This window comes from Phaenicophaeus curvirostris, chromosome 28, assembly GCF_032191515.1.
Source record: "Phaenicophaeus curvirostris isolate KB17595 chromosome 28, BPBGC_Pcur_1.0, whole genome shotgun sequence".
NCBI lineage: Eukaryota > Metazoa > Chordata > Aves > Cuculiformes > Cuculidae > Phaenicophaeus > Phaenicophaeus curvirostris.
Genome location: NC_091419.1, coordinates 2,561,843 through 2,578,491, shown reverse-complemented (window position 1 = coordinate 2,578,491; position 16,649 = coordinate 2,561,843). Strand labels below are relative to the sequence as shown.

Sequence of the window (16,649 nt, the reverse complement as noted above, 5' to 3'; positions counted from 1 at the left end):
CAACCTCCTCTTCTCCAAGCTAAAACACTTTGAGTTGGAAGGGAACTCAAAGCCCATCCAGTTCAGAGAGGGGGCCCTGAGCCCCAGAGCTGCTACAGCCAAGGGTCATCGAATCGTGGAATGGTTTGTGTTGGGAGAGACCTTAAAGCCCATCCAGTTCCAACTCCTGCCACGGGCAGGGGCACCTCCCACTGGGTCAGGGGCTCCCAGCCCCATCCAGCCTGGCCTTGAACACCACCAGGGATGGGGCAGACACCACTGCTCTGGGCAACCTGGGCCAGATGCCTTATTGGCTTGTAAATGCCTAGTGAAATTGCCCAGTTGCCCCTTTACCTGCCAGATGTCACTGCCTGAGCACATCACCTTGCCGGAACTGCTCAGCTCCCCTGGGACCGGCTCCCACTGGGGGCTCGTGTGGTTCCTGCAGCTGTTGCAGTTGGTTTGGTGTATCCATCACTCTCATAGAATAATGGAATCATTAAGGTTGGAAAAGACCTCTAAGCTCATCCAGTCCAACCGTCAGCCCAAATCCTCCGTGCCCATTAAACTATGTCCCAAAGTGTCATGTCTACATGTTTTTTTTAACCCTTCCAGGGATGGGGACTCCTCCACTGCCCTGGGCAGCCTCTGCCAGGGCTCCACCGCTCCCTCAGTAAAGAAACTTCTCCTAATACCCAATCCAAACCTCCCCAGTGGCTGGATCCCAGTATAACTCAGCAGGACCAGCTGCTTGGGATCTACAGCAACCGGGAGATCTGGAGGGGGTTGAGTCACCTTCCCTGGAGGGGCTTAAAAGACGGGTGGATGAGATGCTCAGGGACATGGTTTAGTGATTGATGGGGATGGTTGGACTCGATGATCCGGTGGGTCTTTTCCAGCCTGGTGATTCTGTGATTCTGTGAATCTCGTCCCTATTTTGAAGACAGGGCAGCTCGATGTGGTGAGAAGGTCCTTGTGTCACAGGCAGTGGGAGCGGATTCACTCTCCGGAGTCACCGGGCTAGGAACGAAGCGGTTAAAGCCGTGCAAAACGCAAGCAGAAATTATGGTGTTGTATAAGAGACAGAGAACTCGTTATTCCCGGCATCTGTGCTCCAGCTTGCGTGAAAAGCTCCAGACCTGAATTTCAACCCATGTCAGCATTTGCGGTCCAGCCCTCCAGTCGCTGTCGCTCGCAGTAAATTACCGGCTTGGCGTTCATCTGCCCGAACACAGAGAATCTGGATGAGTTCAAATGCATCTACCAGACATCAAACGCCAGATGCAGCTTTGGAATCGATTCGGTTCCATCAGAGCCCAGGGAGGGGTTTGTCCAGGACAAACAGCCCAGCTCCCGAGGGAGCAGCCCCCGGGAGAGGAGATAAAGCCACCCTGGGAGAGGGGAGCATTGTTTTGTACAAAGAACAGGAAACCAGCCTCAAAGAGGACCTGAAAGAGGCTTTGAAACAAATGCAGATCAGCCAAGGGACCCCTGGGCTCATCTCCCAGCTGCTCTGCCCAGGGGCAGCCCGAAGAAACTGGGAACGAGGAGATCCAGGGACCCCTCGGGTGCCAGGAACTGCTCTTCCTTCCTGGAAGGTCCCTTCCCATCCCGGGATGAGAAGCTGAAAAGGGCCAGAGGGGTCTGGGTTCGCCTTGCAAAGGAGCGACCCGGTTATGGTTGGACTCAATGATCTCTTGAGATCGTCGAGTCCAGCTGTCCCTGTCCACTACTAAACCAGATCCCTGAGAACCTCGTCTTCCCATCTTTTAAACCCCTCCAGGGATGGGGACTCCACCACCTCCCTGGCAGCCTCTGCCAGTGCCCGAGAACCCTTTCTGGGAAGAAATTTTTCCTGATGTCCAATCTGAACCTCCCCTGGTGCAACTTGAGGCCGTTCCCCCTCATCTTATCGCTTCTTACCTGGGAGAAGAGACCAACACCCACCTCACCCTGCCGGGGAGCTCTAGACAGTGACAAGGTCTCCCCTCAGTCTCCTTTTCTCCAGGCTAAACAACCCCAGGTCCCTCAGCTGCTCCTCATAAGACTTGTTCTCCTTCTTAAAGGTCTTTTCAAACCTAAAGGATCCCACGGGTCTAATGGCTGCTTGCTGCTTGACCCATTGGGATGGGACCAACCTGGACAGGGCAGTAAGAGGATGCTCTGAGCCTTGTCCCCAGCCCTGTCCCTGCTCTGGGATGCTCTCCCTGATCCCTTGATTCTCGTACCACACATCTCGTCCTCCGCAGCATCTGCCCATCTCAGCACTGGATTTTTCAGAGGGAACTCCTTAGGGACACATCAAGGAGAGAGGTGACTGGTGTGGTGCCCCGCGGCTGCGTGCCCCATGGCAGAGCACCAGGAGCTCTCTAGTGTGCAGCTGGGCTGAAGAAACCAAGCTGTGGTCAGCAAAAGGTGGGGAGATCATCAAAAAATGCACCCATGATTAATGCAGTTTTTCTTCATGGAGGCGTCCCTGACCTGCTCTTAAAAACACCCCTGGGTTTGGCCCCTTTGGAGCTCAAACTCCTCTGCTCGTCGCCTCTTCATTTCGCTGCTCCTAATAAAATAATGGTCAAGTTGGAGCCAACTGGCAAAAGCTAACGGCGATGTCCCAGAAAGCCGTTTCCTCCCATACAAGGCAAGGCGGTGGCCTCCTGCCAGGAGGGACAATGAGGGACCACGAGGCTGGTCCGGTGAGCCCTCATGTTCCTGTTTATGTGGAGACTCGGTTGTTGATCAGAGAGATTTCTCTGGATGGGTTTTAATTTTTAATGAAGTCACTGGCTGCAGCACCAACATCCTGCAGGAACCCTCCTGCACGTGGTACCCGGGAGGAGTGGCACGATGTCGTGGTGGGGGACCTTAGAATCGTAGAATCATAGAATCACCAGGTTGGAAAAGACCCACCAGCTCATCACATCCAACCATTCCCATCAATCACTAAACCATGTCCCTCAGCACCTCATCCACCCGTCCCTTAAACCCCCCCAGGGAAGGTGACTCAACCCCCTCCCTGGGCAGCCTCTGCCAGTGACCAATCACCCTTGCCATGAAAATTTTTTTCCTAATGTCCATCCTGACCCTCCCCTGGTGGAGCTTGAGGCCATTCCCTCTCGTCCTGTCCCCTGTCACTTAGGAGAAGAGCCCAGCTCCCTCCTCTCCACAACCTCCTTTCAGGGAGTTGGAGAGAGCAATGAGGTCTCCCCTCAGCCTCCTCTTCTCCAGGTTAAACACCCCCAGCTCTCTCAGACGCTCCTCTTCTTCTCCAGCCCCCTCACCAGCTTCGTTCCTCTTCTCTGGACTCGCTCCAGAGCCTCAACATCCTTCTTGTGGTGAGGGGCCCAGAACTGAACACAGGATTCGAGGAGCGGTCTCACCAGTGCCGAGTCCAGAGGGAGAAGAACCTCCCTGGCCCTGCTGGCCACGCTGTTTCTGATCCAAGCCAAGATGCCATTGGCCTTCTTGGCCACCTGGGCCACTGCTGGCTCATGTTCAGTCGCTGTCAACCAACACCCCCAGGTCCTTCTCCTCCAGGCAACTTTCCAGCCAGACTTCTCCTAGTCTGTAGCTGCTCAGGGTTGTTGTGCCCCAAGTGCAGGACCCGGCATTTGGCCTTGTCAAATCTCATCCCATTGGTCTCAGCCCAGCGGTCCAGCCTGTTCAGATCCCTTTGGAGCCTCCCGACCCTCCAGCAGATCGACACTTCCACCCAGCTTAGTGTCGTCCGCAAACTTGCTAAGGGTGCACTCGATGCCTTCATCCAGGTCATTGATAAAGACATTGAACAGGGCTGGACCCAGCACTGAGCCCTGGGGACACCACTTGGAACTGGCCTCCAGCTGGAGTTAACTCCATTTCCCACCACTCTCTGGGCCCTCCAGCCAGCCAGTTTTCCACCCAGCCCCACCTCGTGAGCCCCAGGGAGTGAGTTCCATCACCAGTCCATGGTTATCTCCTCTGCTCTTTAGCTGAAAGCCCCACAACTGTTGGCTTTATCCATCTCCCTGGCCACCTCAGCACTGGTGGGTACCATCTCAGCAGCGTCTGAGAGAGGAGGCCCTGTACAGGGATAGGAACAAGGTGTTTAGCGATGGGAACGGGGTGTTTGAAGATGGAAATAAGGCACTCAGGCAAGTCGATGTGGTGCTGGCGGTGGGAATGTGGCACCTAGAGATGGGAAGGTGGAACCCCAAGAGAGGAACGTGGTGCTGGGGGTGAGAATGAGGCACTCAGAGGTGGGAAGGTGGTGCTGGAGATGGGAATATGGTGCCTGGGGATGGGCACGTAGAACCCAGGGACGGGAATGTGATGCTTGGGGATGGGAAGGCGGTACCTGAGAATGGGAATGGGGTGCCTGACGATAGGAATGGGGTAACCAGATTTAGGAATGTGGTGCTGGGGGTGGAAAGGTGGTGACTGGGGGTGGGAAAGTGGCACTCAGGGATGGGAATGTGGTGCAGGGGACAGGAATGGGGTGTTTAAGGATGGGAACGTGGTTCCAGGGATTGGAATGTGGCACTCAGAGATGGGAATGTGGTATTTAGGGATGGAAATATGGTGTTGGGGATGGGAATGGGGTGCTGAGGATGGGAATGGAGTGTTTATGGGTGGGAACGTGGTTCCAGGGATAGGAATCTGGCACCCAGTGATGGAAACATGTTGCTGGGCATGGAACATGGCATTTAGGGATGGAAACACAGTGTTGGGGATGGGAACCTGGCACCCAGAGATGGAAACATGGTGCTGGGGATGGGAATGGGGTGTTTAAGGATGGGAACATGGTCCTGGGGATGGGAATGTGGTACCCAGGGATGGGAAGGTTGTGTGTAGGGATGGAAATAAGATGTTGGGGATGGGAACTTGGCACCCAGAGATGGTTCTGGGGATGGGAATGTGTCACCCAGGGATGGGATCGTGGTGCTGGGGATGGGACTGGGGTGTTTAAGGATGGAAGCATGGTGCTGGGGATGGGAGTGTGGCACCCAGGGATGGGAACGTGGTGCTGGGGACGGAACATGGCATTTAGGGATGGAAATAAGATGTTGGGGATGGGAACCTGGCACCCAGAGATGGAAACATGGTTCTGGGGATGGGAATGGGGTGTTTAAGGATGGGAACATAGTTCTGGGGATGGGAATGTGGTACCCAGGGATGGGAAGGTTGTGTGTAGGGATGGAAATACAGTGTTGGGGATGGGAACCTGGCACCCAGAGATGGTTCTGGGGATGGGAACCTGTTACCCAGGGATGGGATCGTGGTGCTGGGGGTGGGAATGGGGTGTTTAAGGGTGGAAACATGGTTCTGGGGATGGGAATGTGGTACACAGGGATGGGAACGTTGTACCCAGGGATGGGAACGTTGTATGTAGGGGTGGAAATAAGGTGTTGGGGATGGGAACCTGGCACCCAGAGATGGTTCTGGGGATGGGAATGTGTCACCCAGGGATGGGATCGTGGTGCTGGGGATGGGACTGGGGGGTTTAAGGGTGGAAACATGGTTCTGAGGATGGGAATATGTCACCCAGGGACGGGATCATGGTGCTGGGGATGGGAATGGCGTGTTTAAGGATGGAAACGTGGTTCTGGGGATGGGAATGTGTCACCCAGGGACGGGATCGTGGTGCTGGGGATGGAGACGTGGCCCCGGGCTGCACTGCGGGGAGCGCCCAGCAGGGGGCGCTGGGGCGGCGGGGGCCGCAGCGCGGGGCGGGGCCGGCAGGGGGCGCTGCGGGGCGGTTGGCTGCAGGGCGGGGCGGGGCCGGCAGGGGGCGCTGCGGGGCGGCGGCGGCAGGGCGGGGCGGGGCCGGCAGGGGGCGCTGTGCCGCGCGCCGCCTTTGTTGCCGTTGGCGCCTTCCTGTGCCGGGGCGCGGCGGCGGCGGCGCGCGCGGGCGCGGGCGCGGGAACGGAGCGGGGCGGGGCGGCGGGAGCGGAGCGGGTCTCGGGGCGGCGGGGAGGATGGACATGAAGAGGCGGCTGACGCTGGAGCTGCGCAACAAGAAGCCGAGCGAGGTGCGGCGGCGGCGGCGTGGGGAGCAGCGCGGGGCGGGGGCACCGGGGCTGCACGTGGTGCGGGAAGTGCGGGGGGGGGGGGGGCGGTGGCGGCGAGGACACCTCCCCGCTCTTACCCTCCCCCCCTCCTCCCTTCTCCCCTTCTCTTACCCTCCCTCCCCCCTCTTACCCTCCCTCCCTCCCCCCCCTTACCCTCCCTCCTCCCCCCTCTTACTCCCCCTCCCCCCCTCATACTCTCCCTCCCCCCCCTTACCCTCCCCCCCTTACCCCCTCCTCCCTCCCCCCCTTACCCCCTGCTCCCCCTCTCTTACCCTCCCTCTCCCCCTTACCCTCTCCCCCCTCTCTCTTACCTCTCCCTCTTACCCTCCCTCCTCCCTCCCTCCCTCTTACCACCCCCCTCTTGCCCCCCCTCCCTCTTACCCCCTTCTCACCTCCCTTCTCCTCACTCTTATCCTCTCCCCCTACTTTCTGACCCCCTTTTCCCCCTTAACTCCTGACCCCCTCCCCTGTTAACCCCCCCTTTACCCCACTCTTCCCCCCCCTCCCCTCCATTTTGCCACCCCTATTCCTCCATTTTGCCTCCCCTCCAGTTTGCCCCCCCATCCCTCTTACCCCCCTCCTCTTCCTCAACTCTTCCCCCCCCCCCCAACCCCGTTCTCCCCGATGGCGCCGCGCACGTGCTCAGCGGGCCCTGCCCGGGGCCGCTCGGTCTGTCTGTCGGTCTGTCCCGTCCCCACCGGGTGCGGTCGGGGCTCCCGGGGCGGCTCGGCCATGTTAGCGCCCGGGGCGGGGCCGGGGGGGGCCCCCGGGGTTTGGGGACACGGCTGAGGGTCCCCTCGAGGCGCCCCCCGCCCCCCCCGGGGTTGGGGTTGAGGCTCAAGTCACCCCCCCCGCCCAGCCCCGGGTCTGGGGTCGGGGCTGAGGAGCCCCTCGAATCGCCCCCCCGGTCTTTGATAGGGCTGAGGGTCCCCTCGAGCCTCCTCAGATCTGGGGACGGGGCTGAGGGTCCCCTCGAGCCTCCTCGGGTCTGGGGACGGGGCTGAGGGTCCTCTCGAGTCTCCTCAGATCTGGGGACGGGGCTGAGGGTCCCCTCGAGTCCCCCCCGGGGTCTGGGGACGGGGCTGAGGGTCCCCCTGCGGTTTGGGGACAGGGCTGAGGGTCCCCTCGGGTCCCCCCCGGGGTCTGGGGACGGGGCTGAGGGTCCCCTCGAGCCTCCTCAGATTTGGGGACGGGGCTGAGGGTCCCCTCGAGCCTCCTTGGGTCTGGGGACGGGGCTGAGGGTCCCCTCGAGCCTCCCCGGGTCTGGGGACGGGGCTGAGGGTCCTCTCGAGTCTCCCCGGGGTCTGAGGATGGGGCTGAGGGTCCCCTCGAGTCCCCCCCCGGCGTCTGGGGATGGGGCTGAGGGTCACCTCAAGTCCCCCTGGGGTCTGGAGATGGGGCTGAAGGTCACCCCAGGGTTTGGGGATGGGGCTGAGGGTCCCCTCGAGTCCCCCCCGGGGTCTGGGGACAGGGCTGAGGGTCACCTCAGGGTTTGGGGACAGGGCTGAGGGGTCCCCCTGAGTCCCCCGGCCTAGGGTCTGGGCTCAGGTGCCCCCCAGGACCCACTGAGGACGTGGGGGGCCGTGGGACCCCTGGTGGGGTTTTGCCCTCCCGTTGGGGCCGCATGTGGCCATCACGGGGCTGGGGACATTGCGTGTGAGGGGCAAAGGGGCTGGGACCAAAGGGGTTGGGAGCTGGGGGACTTAGGGTCGAGGTTAAAGCTGCTGGGCAGGAGGGCAAGGAGCTGGGGTTGGGAGCTGGGGGACTTAGGGTCGAGGTTAAAGCTGCTGGGCAGGAGGGCAAGGAGCTGGATGAGGACGATTTGAGGAGCTGGAGCTGGTCCCTGCTGGTTTGACACCAGGAGCCGGAGCCACCGGCTCGCAGCGGAAAGTGCTTGCCCGGTGACCACAGCTGCCGTGAGCCAGCCTGGCTGCTTCATTCGCCTGGGACGCTTGCTCCAGGCCTTTGGTTCAGGTTAACGCTGGTCTCGGTCAGGTTAGTCCGTAACCTGAAAACCTTTGGGCTCGTCGCTGTGACCCCACCAACTAAGTGATGACACCGTGGCTTGGGCCACCTCTACACCCACCGTGCGGACAGAGCCTCCGTTCTCCTGGAACTGGAGCTTGGAGGCTTATCTGGGGTGCTGGGAGCAGGAGGAGCTCAGCTCCAGAACTCCTGGCTGAGCCCAGAGCTCGCAGCCCGGAGCAGGGATGCCACTTCTAAGCATTAATTCGTTTGGAGCTTATACTGCGAGATGGCACAGCGGCCTGGGAACTGCTGCCAGCAAGGCAAAAGGGATTCTAAAATGCCTCCCTAAGTTGGCTGATGTGAGCGAGAGAGGTGAAATGGGAGCGCTGCGATGGAGGAATTTGGAGAGCGTCACCAGCCTTCTGGCCAAGGCTGGTTTTTGCGTCTTGCTGTGAAGTAGGTGTGGGGTAAAAGTGAGTTTTGGAAGTGGGCTGTGAGAGCTGAGGCTTTGCCGTAACCTGTGCTTTGGGGGAGAGGGGGATGCCGGGTGTACTTACTCTCCTGGTGTTTGGGGCGAGCAGTTCTGTGCTGGGGTTTTGTGGTCCTGATGCCATGGAGGGGGATTTCGGTGCTGAATTACCTGGTAGTCATGGTTTCTGATGCCATCAGTGGTCCTGCTCTGCGAGCCCGAGGTTGAGACCTGCTCAAAGACCTGCCCGGTCAGATGTCACTTCTGCACCGAGGCTGTCAGAGGGAAATGAATCCTCTGGAGGCAGCTTCTCCAGCACCCCAGCAGCGCTGGGGAGAGAGTTGAAGGGGGCAAAACCAGATGACCTTGTTAGGCCTCTTGTGAAGCCTGAAACGTGGCTTTGAAAGCTTTTGGATGCCTTGTGCATGAAATGTCTTGATGTAACCGCATGGTTCAGCTCCTTAATGCTTCTTTGTGACGCCGGTGGAGCCTGGACGGAGCTGCGGGGCCTGTTATGGGGTGGTGGTCGTGTGTCATCCTTAGAGGGTGAGGTCCTCACCACCACAAGGGTTCTCGCCTTGTGTCCTCACCAGAGTTATTTCACTTTGCGTTTTTGCGTGTCTCTTGATGTGAGTGAGGAGGCCTTTGGAGCAGTCACGCTGCCCCGTGTCCACCTGGCAGATGAGATGGGACTTGGCCAGGTCGATGGCAGCTCAGGGTGTCTCTGTTGGCAGGTGAAGGAGCTGGTTCTTGATAACTGCCGTTCAGACGATGGGAAGATCGTTGGTCTCTCTTCAGATTTCGAGAATCTGGAGTTCCTCAGCATGATCAACATCAACTTGCTGTCCGTCTCCAATCTCCCCAAACTTAACAAACTCCGGAAGGTGAGTCAGACCTGGGGTTCCATCTCCAGCAGCCATTGCTCTGAGGCTTCTGCTGCCTTGTCCCTGATGCCAATTATTTTTCCAGCGTTTGCTAGAAAAAAAGCTGTTTGATTTTACATTTTCCTATGCCTGAGAAGTGAGAGAGGTGGCTTTTAGGATCCAACAAAAAGCTTTTGAGCTCTTTATAAAGTGTTTAGCATCATTCCTCCCTTGCTTTTGCTGTTGTACCGCTGCCAGAAGCTTCAGTAACTTCATAAATATTTTGGAGTTTAGAAGATACTGAGGGGACATGTCCACTTCTGTCTTGCTGTGCAGAAGTGGCTAGGGGTGCTGTGTTACTGTGGGAAAAGGGTTTCGTGATCTTAAAAGGCTCTGGAGTGCAGGTGCCCGCTGTAGTTGGGTTCTCAGGGCGTGTTGCAAGCTGAGATGCTTTGTGACCATGTGATATTCCCTCCTGACAGCTGGAGCTGAGTGATAACAGGATTTCTGGTGGCCTTGAAGTTCTAGCAGAGAGAACTCCTAACCTGACACACTTGAATTTAAGCGGCAACAAGATCAAAGACATCAATACCCTGGAGCCCTTGGTGAGTGGAAGCTTGTGCTGGAATCTGAGGGATGATATTGTTTCCTTTGGGGACCGAGTCTGTGCAGCACAAGTCCAATGTCTTGGTAACTGTTCCAACAGCACTTCGTGGTTCTGATGGGAACAGATGAGTGGGTCCAATTTGAGGCTGGGCTAATAGTTAATGGCTCCTCTGTTTGGAAAACCAGCAGCCAGTTGCTAAAAGAAGCATGAAATTGGGCTGGATGAGTAAAACTGTGGATGCAGTGCTCAGTGTCCATCTGAGAAAGGACCGTTAATGGGTCGGATGCAGTTGGAGGTAGGTGGCACCTGGAGTGTCATGGAGATGAGTTGCTTGGACACCAGTGAGAGTGCCCGTTGCATAAGTCCTGAGGTGCTGTTGTGCTGGGACCATCTTGCCCTGGTGCTGTCACAGCCTGCATTGCAGGGGGTTCCTGTTGCGTCCGAACCGCACAAAGAAAGCACTTGCCTTGTGATACTGACTCCCTAGCTGAAAGGTCTCAGTAGCTGTTGACTTTGGTCCCTCCAGAGCAAGCTGGAAACTGTTTTACTCCTCCTTTGCTTGACCTGGTGCGATGGCCCAGCCAGGAGAGTTGCTGTGCTGGAAACGCACGGGCTTGTGTTGTGCTCTGCCTGATGCCTTGGATGGGACGAATCCAGCTCGGTGATCCCTGCTGCTGGGGGAGCTGGGCTTGTGCTCACAGTCCACCGCTTTCAGAAGGGAGTAAGCTGCCTCCAAAGAGGAGAAACGGGGACAGAGGAGCTGGAAAGAAATCTTTGCCTACAAGTTGGCAAGAGCAATAACTTCTCTCCGTCTGAGGACCACGTGGTGCATGTAAAACATGCAAAAATCTTTGTGTACCACCTCTGGGCAGCCAAATAGCCGTGCTCTGATTCTGTCTGGTCTTCAAACAGTGTCACCTTGTCAATAACTTAACAAATTGATCTTTGCAGAAAAAGTTGCCAAACCTGCGTAGTCTGGACCTCTTCAACTGTGAGGTGACGATGCTCATCAACTACCGGGAGAGTGTGTTCACCCTTCTGCCCCAGCTCACCTATCTGGACGGATTCGATGCTGATGATGAGGAAGCCCCTGACTCAGACCCTGAAGCAGATGGGGATGGACTGGAAGATGAATATGAGAATGGGGAAGGTGAGGATTTTCTCCTCTTGGTTTCTTCCTGGAGAACCGCTCCTTTTCCTCTTCTACGTGGTTGTGTTGCTAAATAAACAGTGGTGATAAGTTGGCTGCTGACACCCAAGTGAAGCTGAAGACCAGGTTGGATGAGGCTTTGAGCATCCTGATCCAGTGGGAGGTGTCCTTGCCCATGGCAGGGGGTTTGAACTGGATGGGCTTTGAGGTCCTTTCCAACCCAAAACATTCTATGATTCTATGACATCGGGGCTGTCGAGGTACCCCCACTTCCTCCTTCGCGGGCTGCCTGAGAAATGAAACGTGCTGCAGGCTGACAGGGCTTGCTGCCTGCACTCCTTGTGAGTGCCTGTAGTTCCTGCCTGTTGCTCACATAGCATTGGCGTTGGAGATGTGAGTCTTTAAAAACCATAGCACTCATCTCCTTCTTTTGGTAGAAGGTGAGGAAGAGGATGACGAGGAGGAGGAAGACGATTTGGACGAAGAAGTCATTGATGACGAAGAAGATGAAGATGATGATCTGGAAGGTGAAGAGGAGGAGGATGGAGTAGATGATGAGGTGAGGCTTTCTGTCTTTTGGAATGCATTTGGAGCACCGTGTTGGTGTGGTTGGTTGGGCTTTTGCCCCTTGATCTGGTGACCCATCTGCCCAGATGCCTCCGTGGGCAGATCCGGGGAGTGCTGCCACACACTCCAGCTCTTCCCGTGCACCTGTTGACTCGTGGTCCACGGAGTTTGCTGGTCAAGACTTGTTCATTGCTTGGCCTCATACGTCCCGTGGCTTCAAGCGATAGAGCTGTACAGACTCATTTGTAGGGATGCAACAAGCTCTTTAGAGGCCAACAGCTTCTCCCGGCTCGGCTCCTACCTGCTAGCCTGAGGCTTTAGGAGGGTGGGAGCAGAGAAGAAGGAAGGTGTTGCTGTGGAATTACACCTTGCTTGTGGTTCTTGCAACAAAATGTCTTGTTTTGATTCCAGGAGGAAGACGAGGAGGAAGATGGTGAGGAAGATGAAGAAGATGAAGCTGATGACGGTGAGTTGAATCCTAACAAACTGAGTGCTTGCAAAGCTGCCTCAACAGCTTGGAGCTTCCCAAGCTTTAGCTCAGTGCTGTTGCTGCCAGCGGCTTTTCCCTGATAGAAAGAGCAGCGTCTGTGCTGATGAGAAGCTGTTGCTTGTGACTCACTACGGGATAGCAGTTGAAAACAGGGAGTCCCGTGGTGGTGGTGGGGAGATGGGCTGATACCAAGCAGGCTGGGTATATCTGCCAGGTATTAAAGGGAGAAGCTGTCTAGGAAAGAAGTTCTGTGCAGCCTGAATTGATAGTGCAGGAGCAAAGCTTCTGTTACAGGAGCTCATGTCGGAACTGTGTATGAGGAAACGCTTTTGGAGAGGCAGGTTCCTGTCTTGGGGCAGACCTGAGCTGCTTAACTCGAGTCTAGGTTCAAACTAGAAACACCTGAGTGGATGTTGACAGAACGCAGCGGCTGATGTGACTTCACGTGATCGCGTGTGAGCTCGGTCAGGAGTGACTGCTTTCTGCAGATGCTACGTTTTTGGGGGTGCTCAACCAAAAAAGCCTCTTTTCACGCAGCTGTGGAAATGCGGGATGCTTGGAGGGCATGGAAAATAGTTCACATCTCATGCTAGTCCAGGCTTTTCTGGGTGTCGTGAGAAGCTGGGTAGGGTGGATGTCAGCTCTGTAATGGTGCCAGTCCAGCCTGTGCTTGCTCACCAGCAAAGCTGTGGCTGACGCAGCTCGAAGCCCCAGCTCAAATACTGTTCCGCAAGACTGAACAGAGCTTCACGCTTCGCCTCTTTTTACAGACCTTCCGCGGGGCGAAAAGAGAAAACGAAATCTAGAGGATGAAGGAGAGGAAGATCCAGAAGACGAAGAGGACGATGAGGATGACTGATCCGAGCGAGCCCAATCAGTTTTACAGACTCTGACTGTGCTTGTCTTAACCTCCCCGTTGTGTCTGTGTGAGACTGTAAATCCCTGTCTCCCACTCCTCCCCCCTTTGTATGGCTGCAGCGTCCACAATATATTTTTTTAAGATGTAGAATACTGTAGGCATTCAGGGGAATCTTCCATACAAGGCTCACTTTCTCACAAGTATCTCATGACCAAAGGCTTTCTCCGTTCTGTCGTTTGTGCAGCAGTTTGCAAAAAAAAAAAAAAAAGCAAAAAAAAAAATATTTCCTCCTCTAGGGTATCTTTGTGTCTGAAATTGGCCTCACCACACTGGACCCCGAGCCCCAGCTCGCCAGCAAAGAAGGCGTCTTTGCTATCCGCGTGCCTTCAAACCAGCTCTGAAGATCTGAGCCAGCTTGAGCCGTGGGTGCCAATCTGGTTCATCGCGACGGACTCAAAGCGAACGATCGCTGCGGTCTCTCTGAGGAGAAATAGCGGTGACGTGAGCTCTGGAGCTGCTTGAAGATGCGTTAGTGCTCGGGGTGCCTGGCGCCTTGGGGAGAGGGGGGGTGGCTGCTTGCAAGACCTGGCACCCCTGCCGATGCACCTTGCAGTAGCCCTGCACTTGCTTTCCTATTTTTCTAGAAACTGGAACATTTTTCCCGCTGACCACCTGATAAAGTTGACTTGGAGATCCGAGTCGCTCTGATTTTTGGCGACTGGAGCGTTTTTGCTGTGCTGAGGCTTCTCGGCACCCTTGTAAGTGGCTCTGCCTTTAGGGAATGATAGGAACTAGCAGGTTAAGGGTTACTGCACTTTGTCAAACTCCATTTCGCACTGTACAGAACACGTTCAGCCAGTATCACTGTGATGCACCTAACTCGGCGTTCCCCGGGAGACCGTGTTAGCCTATATATTCTCAGGGTCCTTCTGCTAGCCAGTACCACCTCTGGACAGTTGCTTCGGCGCCAGCCTGGTGTACGCATCCTCCTCCTCCTCTTCTCAGCGTGGAGAGAAGCGCATTGAGCAGAAATCTTGCTCTCCCACTCGTGTTTGGGCGCTGTGGGAGCGCAGGTGGGGCTGTGGGAGCACGCGTCCGCCCACCCTGCGCTGGCTGGAAGGGGAAAGGGGGGGGATCAGCCGGGTGTAGGAGCTTTTCCGACCCCCTCGCCCACTTTTCCCTCGCCTGGAGGTGCCCGTGTGGGGAGAAAGAGCCCCGTGGTATCCCAAGGGGTGGTGAGTGGGTGCTGGGGAGCTGGGGTGGGGGTCACTGCTGTTCTCCTGCCGTTGGGGTTCTCCACGGGTGCAGACGCACTGGCACTTTGCGGCGTTGCCGGCACTCGGAGGCGAGACTCGCGGCGGTTCCGTCGGAGGAGTGGGGTGTGTTGCAGCACATCCGAGTTTTCTGTTGCTTTGTTCTGTTCTTGCTGTTGTCTCTCGCGTTGTACAGTAGCTGTAACCATTCGGAGAAGAACTAGTCCTGTAAAATGCAAACTGAGTAACTTATAAATGTTAAAGGAATTTTTAAGAGAAATTTCAGAGCGGCAGTTACTTCTAATTTTTCCCTGCATTTTTAGCAGATTGTATGGATTTTATATTAGCCTAGGAACTGTCCGGTTTGGTTGGTCACACTCTAGTCCCACAAATAAGGATCTCCAGCCCTTTTGTATCTTTTGTTACAAAATTTGGATAAAACTTCTAATAAAGACTTCAGTTTTTAAAAATCCATTGCAATGAACGCATCATCTTTGCTGCCTCCGCTGCAGGGACGCGCGGGGCAAGTTGGGGGAAGCTTTTCCTGAGGCTCTTCTGGCAGCAGTGCCCACAGCAAGGACTGGTTTGGCTGGGAGCTCTGGCTTGGGGGATGCTTGGATGGTGAAGTTTGGCTGGTGGGGATGAATCAGGCACGTCGGGGCTGCTGGTGAGGTGGAAATGAGCTGGAGAGAGAGAGAGAGAGAGGGCAGGGGCTCTGATTTGGGGTGGGAATGGGATGGGGAGAGAGCAGGGGCTGCTAGTGGGATGGGAATGGGATGAGGATGGAGCAGGGTCTCTGATTTGGGGTTGGAATGGGATGGGGAGGGAGCAGGGTCTCTGATTTGGGGTGGGAGATGGGATGGGGAGAGAGCAGGGGCTGCTAGTTGGGGGGGAATGGGATGAGGATGGAGCAGGGTCTCTGATGTGGATGGGGAGATGGGATGGGGAGGGAACAGGAGCTGCTGGTGGGGTGGGAATGGTAGGGGGAGGTTGGAATGAGGTGGGGAGAGAGAACGGGGCTCTGGTGTGGGGTGGGAATGGGATGGGGATGGAGTAGGGGCTGCTGGAGGGGTGGGAATGGAATGCGGGGAGCAGGAGCGGCTGGTGGGAATGGGATGGGGATGGAGCAGGGTCTCTGATTTGGGGTGGGAATGGGATGGGGAGGGAGCAGGAGCTGCTGGTGGGGTGGGAATGAGCTGGAGAAAGAGAGAGAGAGAGCAGGGGCTCTGATTTGGGGTTGGAATGGGATGGGGATGGAGCAGGGTCTCTGATTTGGGTGGGGAGATGGGATGGGGATGGAGTAGGGGCTGCTGGAGAGGTGGGAATGGGATGTGGGTAGCAGGAGCAGCTGGTGGGAGTGGGATGGGGCGAGAAGAGGGGCTCTGATGTGGGGTGGGAATTGCACAGCTCATCCCCATTCCTGTCACAAATGCAGCTCCAGGACCTGCATGGGATGGCGCAGCCGCTGCCGTGCTGCTCTCTGCCTTCGGAGGTGGCTGCAGCGGGGCTGGCAGGGGCATGGAGAGGGGAGGAAGGGTTTTTGGAGTTGGTTTTGGGGTGAGCATCAGTGTCCTGCAGCGGCGGAGGAAACTGGGTGCTGGGGTACGAGCCGAGCCAGGGAGAAGGAATCCTAGAGCAGGCTGGGCTGGGGTCAGGGCAGCTGCCTGTGGCTGCTGGGCTGGAGGGGGTGAGGGAGGGTCTGTGCTGGATGGAGGGGAGCAGATCCCAGCCCTGCTCCTCACCACCAGCCCTCAGGTGAGGGTCCCCGCATCCCACCCCACCCCACCTCCCCACCCAGATGGGCGACTGTGGGGCTGCCCCAGAGCCTTCGTGCGCTCTCTTGCTACCAGCTACGGCAGCGCTGGAGCTGAAGCTCTGTCTGTCCAGCTCAGTCTGTCTGTCTGTCTGTCCAGCTGGTGCTCAGCTTCCCCCTGATTTTTGTCCATCCTTGTTGTCCTTGTGCAGGGCTGGTGCAGGCTCCAGGAAAGCCGGGGTAAGACCTTTTACAAAGGCTTGGAGGGATAGGATGAGGGGGAATGGCTTTAAATTGGAGAGGGGAAGGTTTAGACTAGACACTGGGAAGAAATTCTTCACGATGAAGGTGGGGAGGCCCTGGCCCAGGTTGCCCAGAGCAGTGGTGGCTGCCCCATCCCTGGAGGGGTTCAAGGCCAGGTTGGATGGGGCTTGGAGCCCCTGATCCAGTGGGAGGTGTCCCTGCCCATGGCAGGGGGGTGAGACTGCATGGGCTTCAGACTTCCTTCCAACCCAAACCAGTCCATGATTCTATGACTTTGCCTTGGGTTGGTGACCCTGCTGAGGGTGACTTGTGCTGCTCCACGATGCTGCTCGCTTGCTGCTCTCAGCAGGCAGGTCTGGGTGAACCCCTCTTTCTCC

At 56.9% G+C, this 16,649-nt stretch overlaps 1 protein-coding gene and 1 long non-coding RNA gene across 3 annotated transcripts; one reads left to right on the top strand and one right to left on the bottom strand.

Annotated features, from left to right (window-relative positions):
* Positions 1 to 2,758: 2,758 nt before the first annotated feature.
* LOC138731933 (uncharacterized) lies at positions 2,759 to 6,756 on the bottom strand. The gene is made up of 3 exons (XR_011339232.1): positions 6,668 to 6,756; positions 3,890 to 4,041; positions 2,759 to 2,843 (listed from the first exon to the last, which is right to left on the bottom strand). It is a non-coding gene; the product is annotated as an uncharacterized lncRNA (long non-coding RNA).
* On the top strand, positions 5,870 to 14,727 carry LOC138731895 (acidic leucine-rich nuclear phosphoprotein 32 family member B). Of its 2 annotated transcripts, none has more exons than XM_069878182.1 (7): positions 5,870 to 5,990; positions 9,201 to 9,350; positions 9,812 to 9,934; positions 10,888 to 11,086; positions 11,527 to 11,645; positions 12,065 to 12,119; positions 12,914 to 14,727. In XM_069878182.1, the coding sequence occupies exons 1-7, from the start codon at positions 5,937 to 5,939 to the stop codon at positions 13,000 to 13,002; spliced, it is 789 nt and encodes a 262-aa protein (XP_069734283.1). In that variant the 5' UTR covers positions 5,870 to 5,936; the 3' UTR covers positions 13,003 to 14,727. The 2 variants fall into 2 exon arrangements, with proteins under 2 accessions (XP_069734283.1, XP_069734282.1); XM_069878181.1 differs by having other exon boundaries at positions 11,524 to 11,645.
* The last annotated feature ends 1,922 nt before the right edge of the window (positions 14,728 to 16,649 follow it).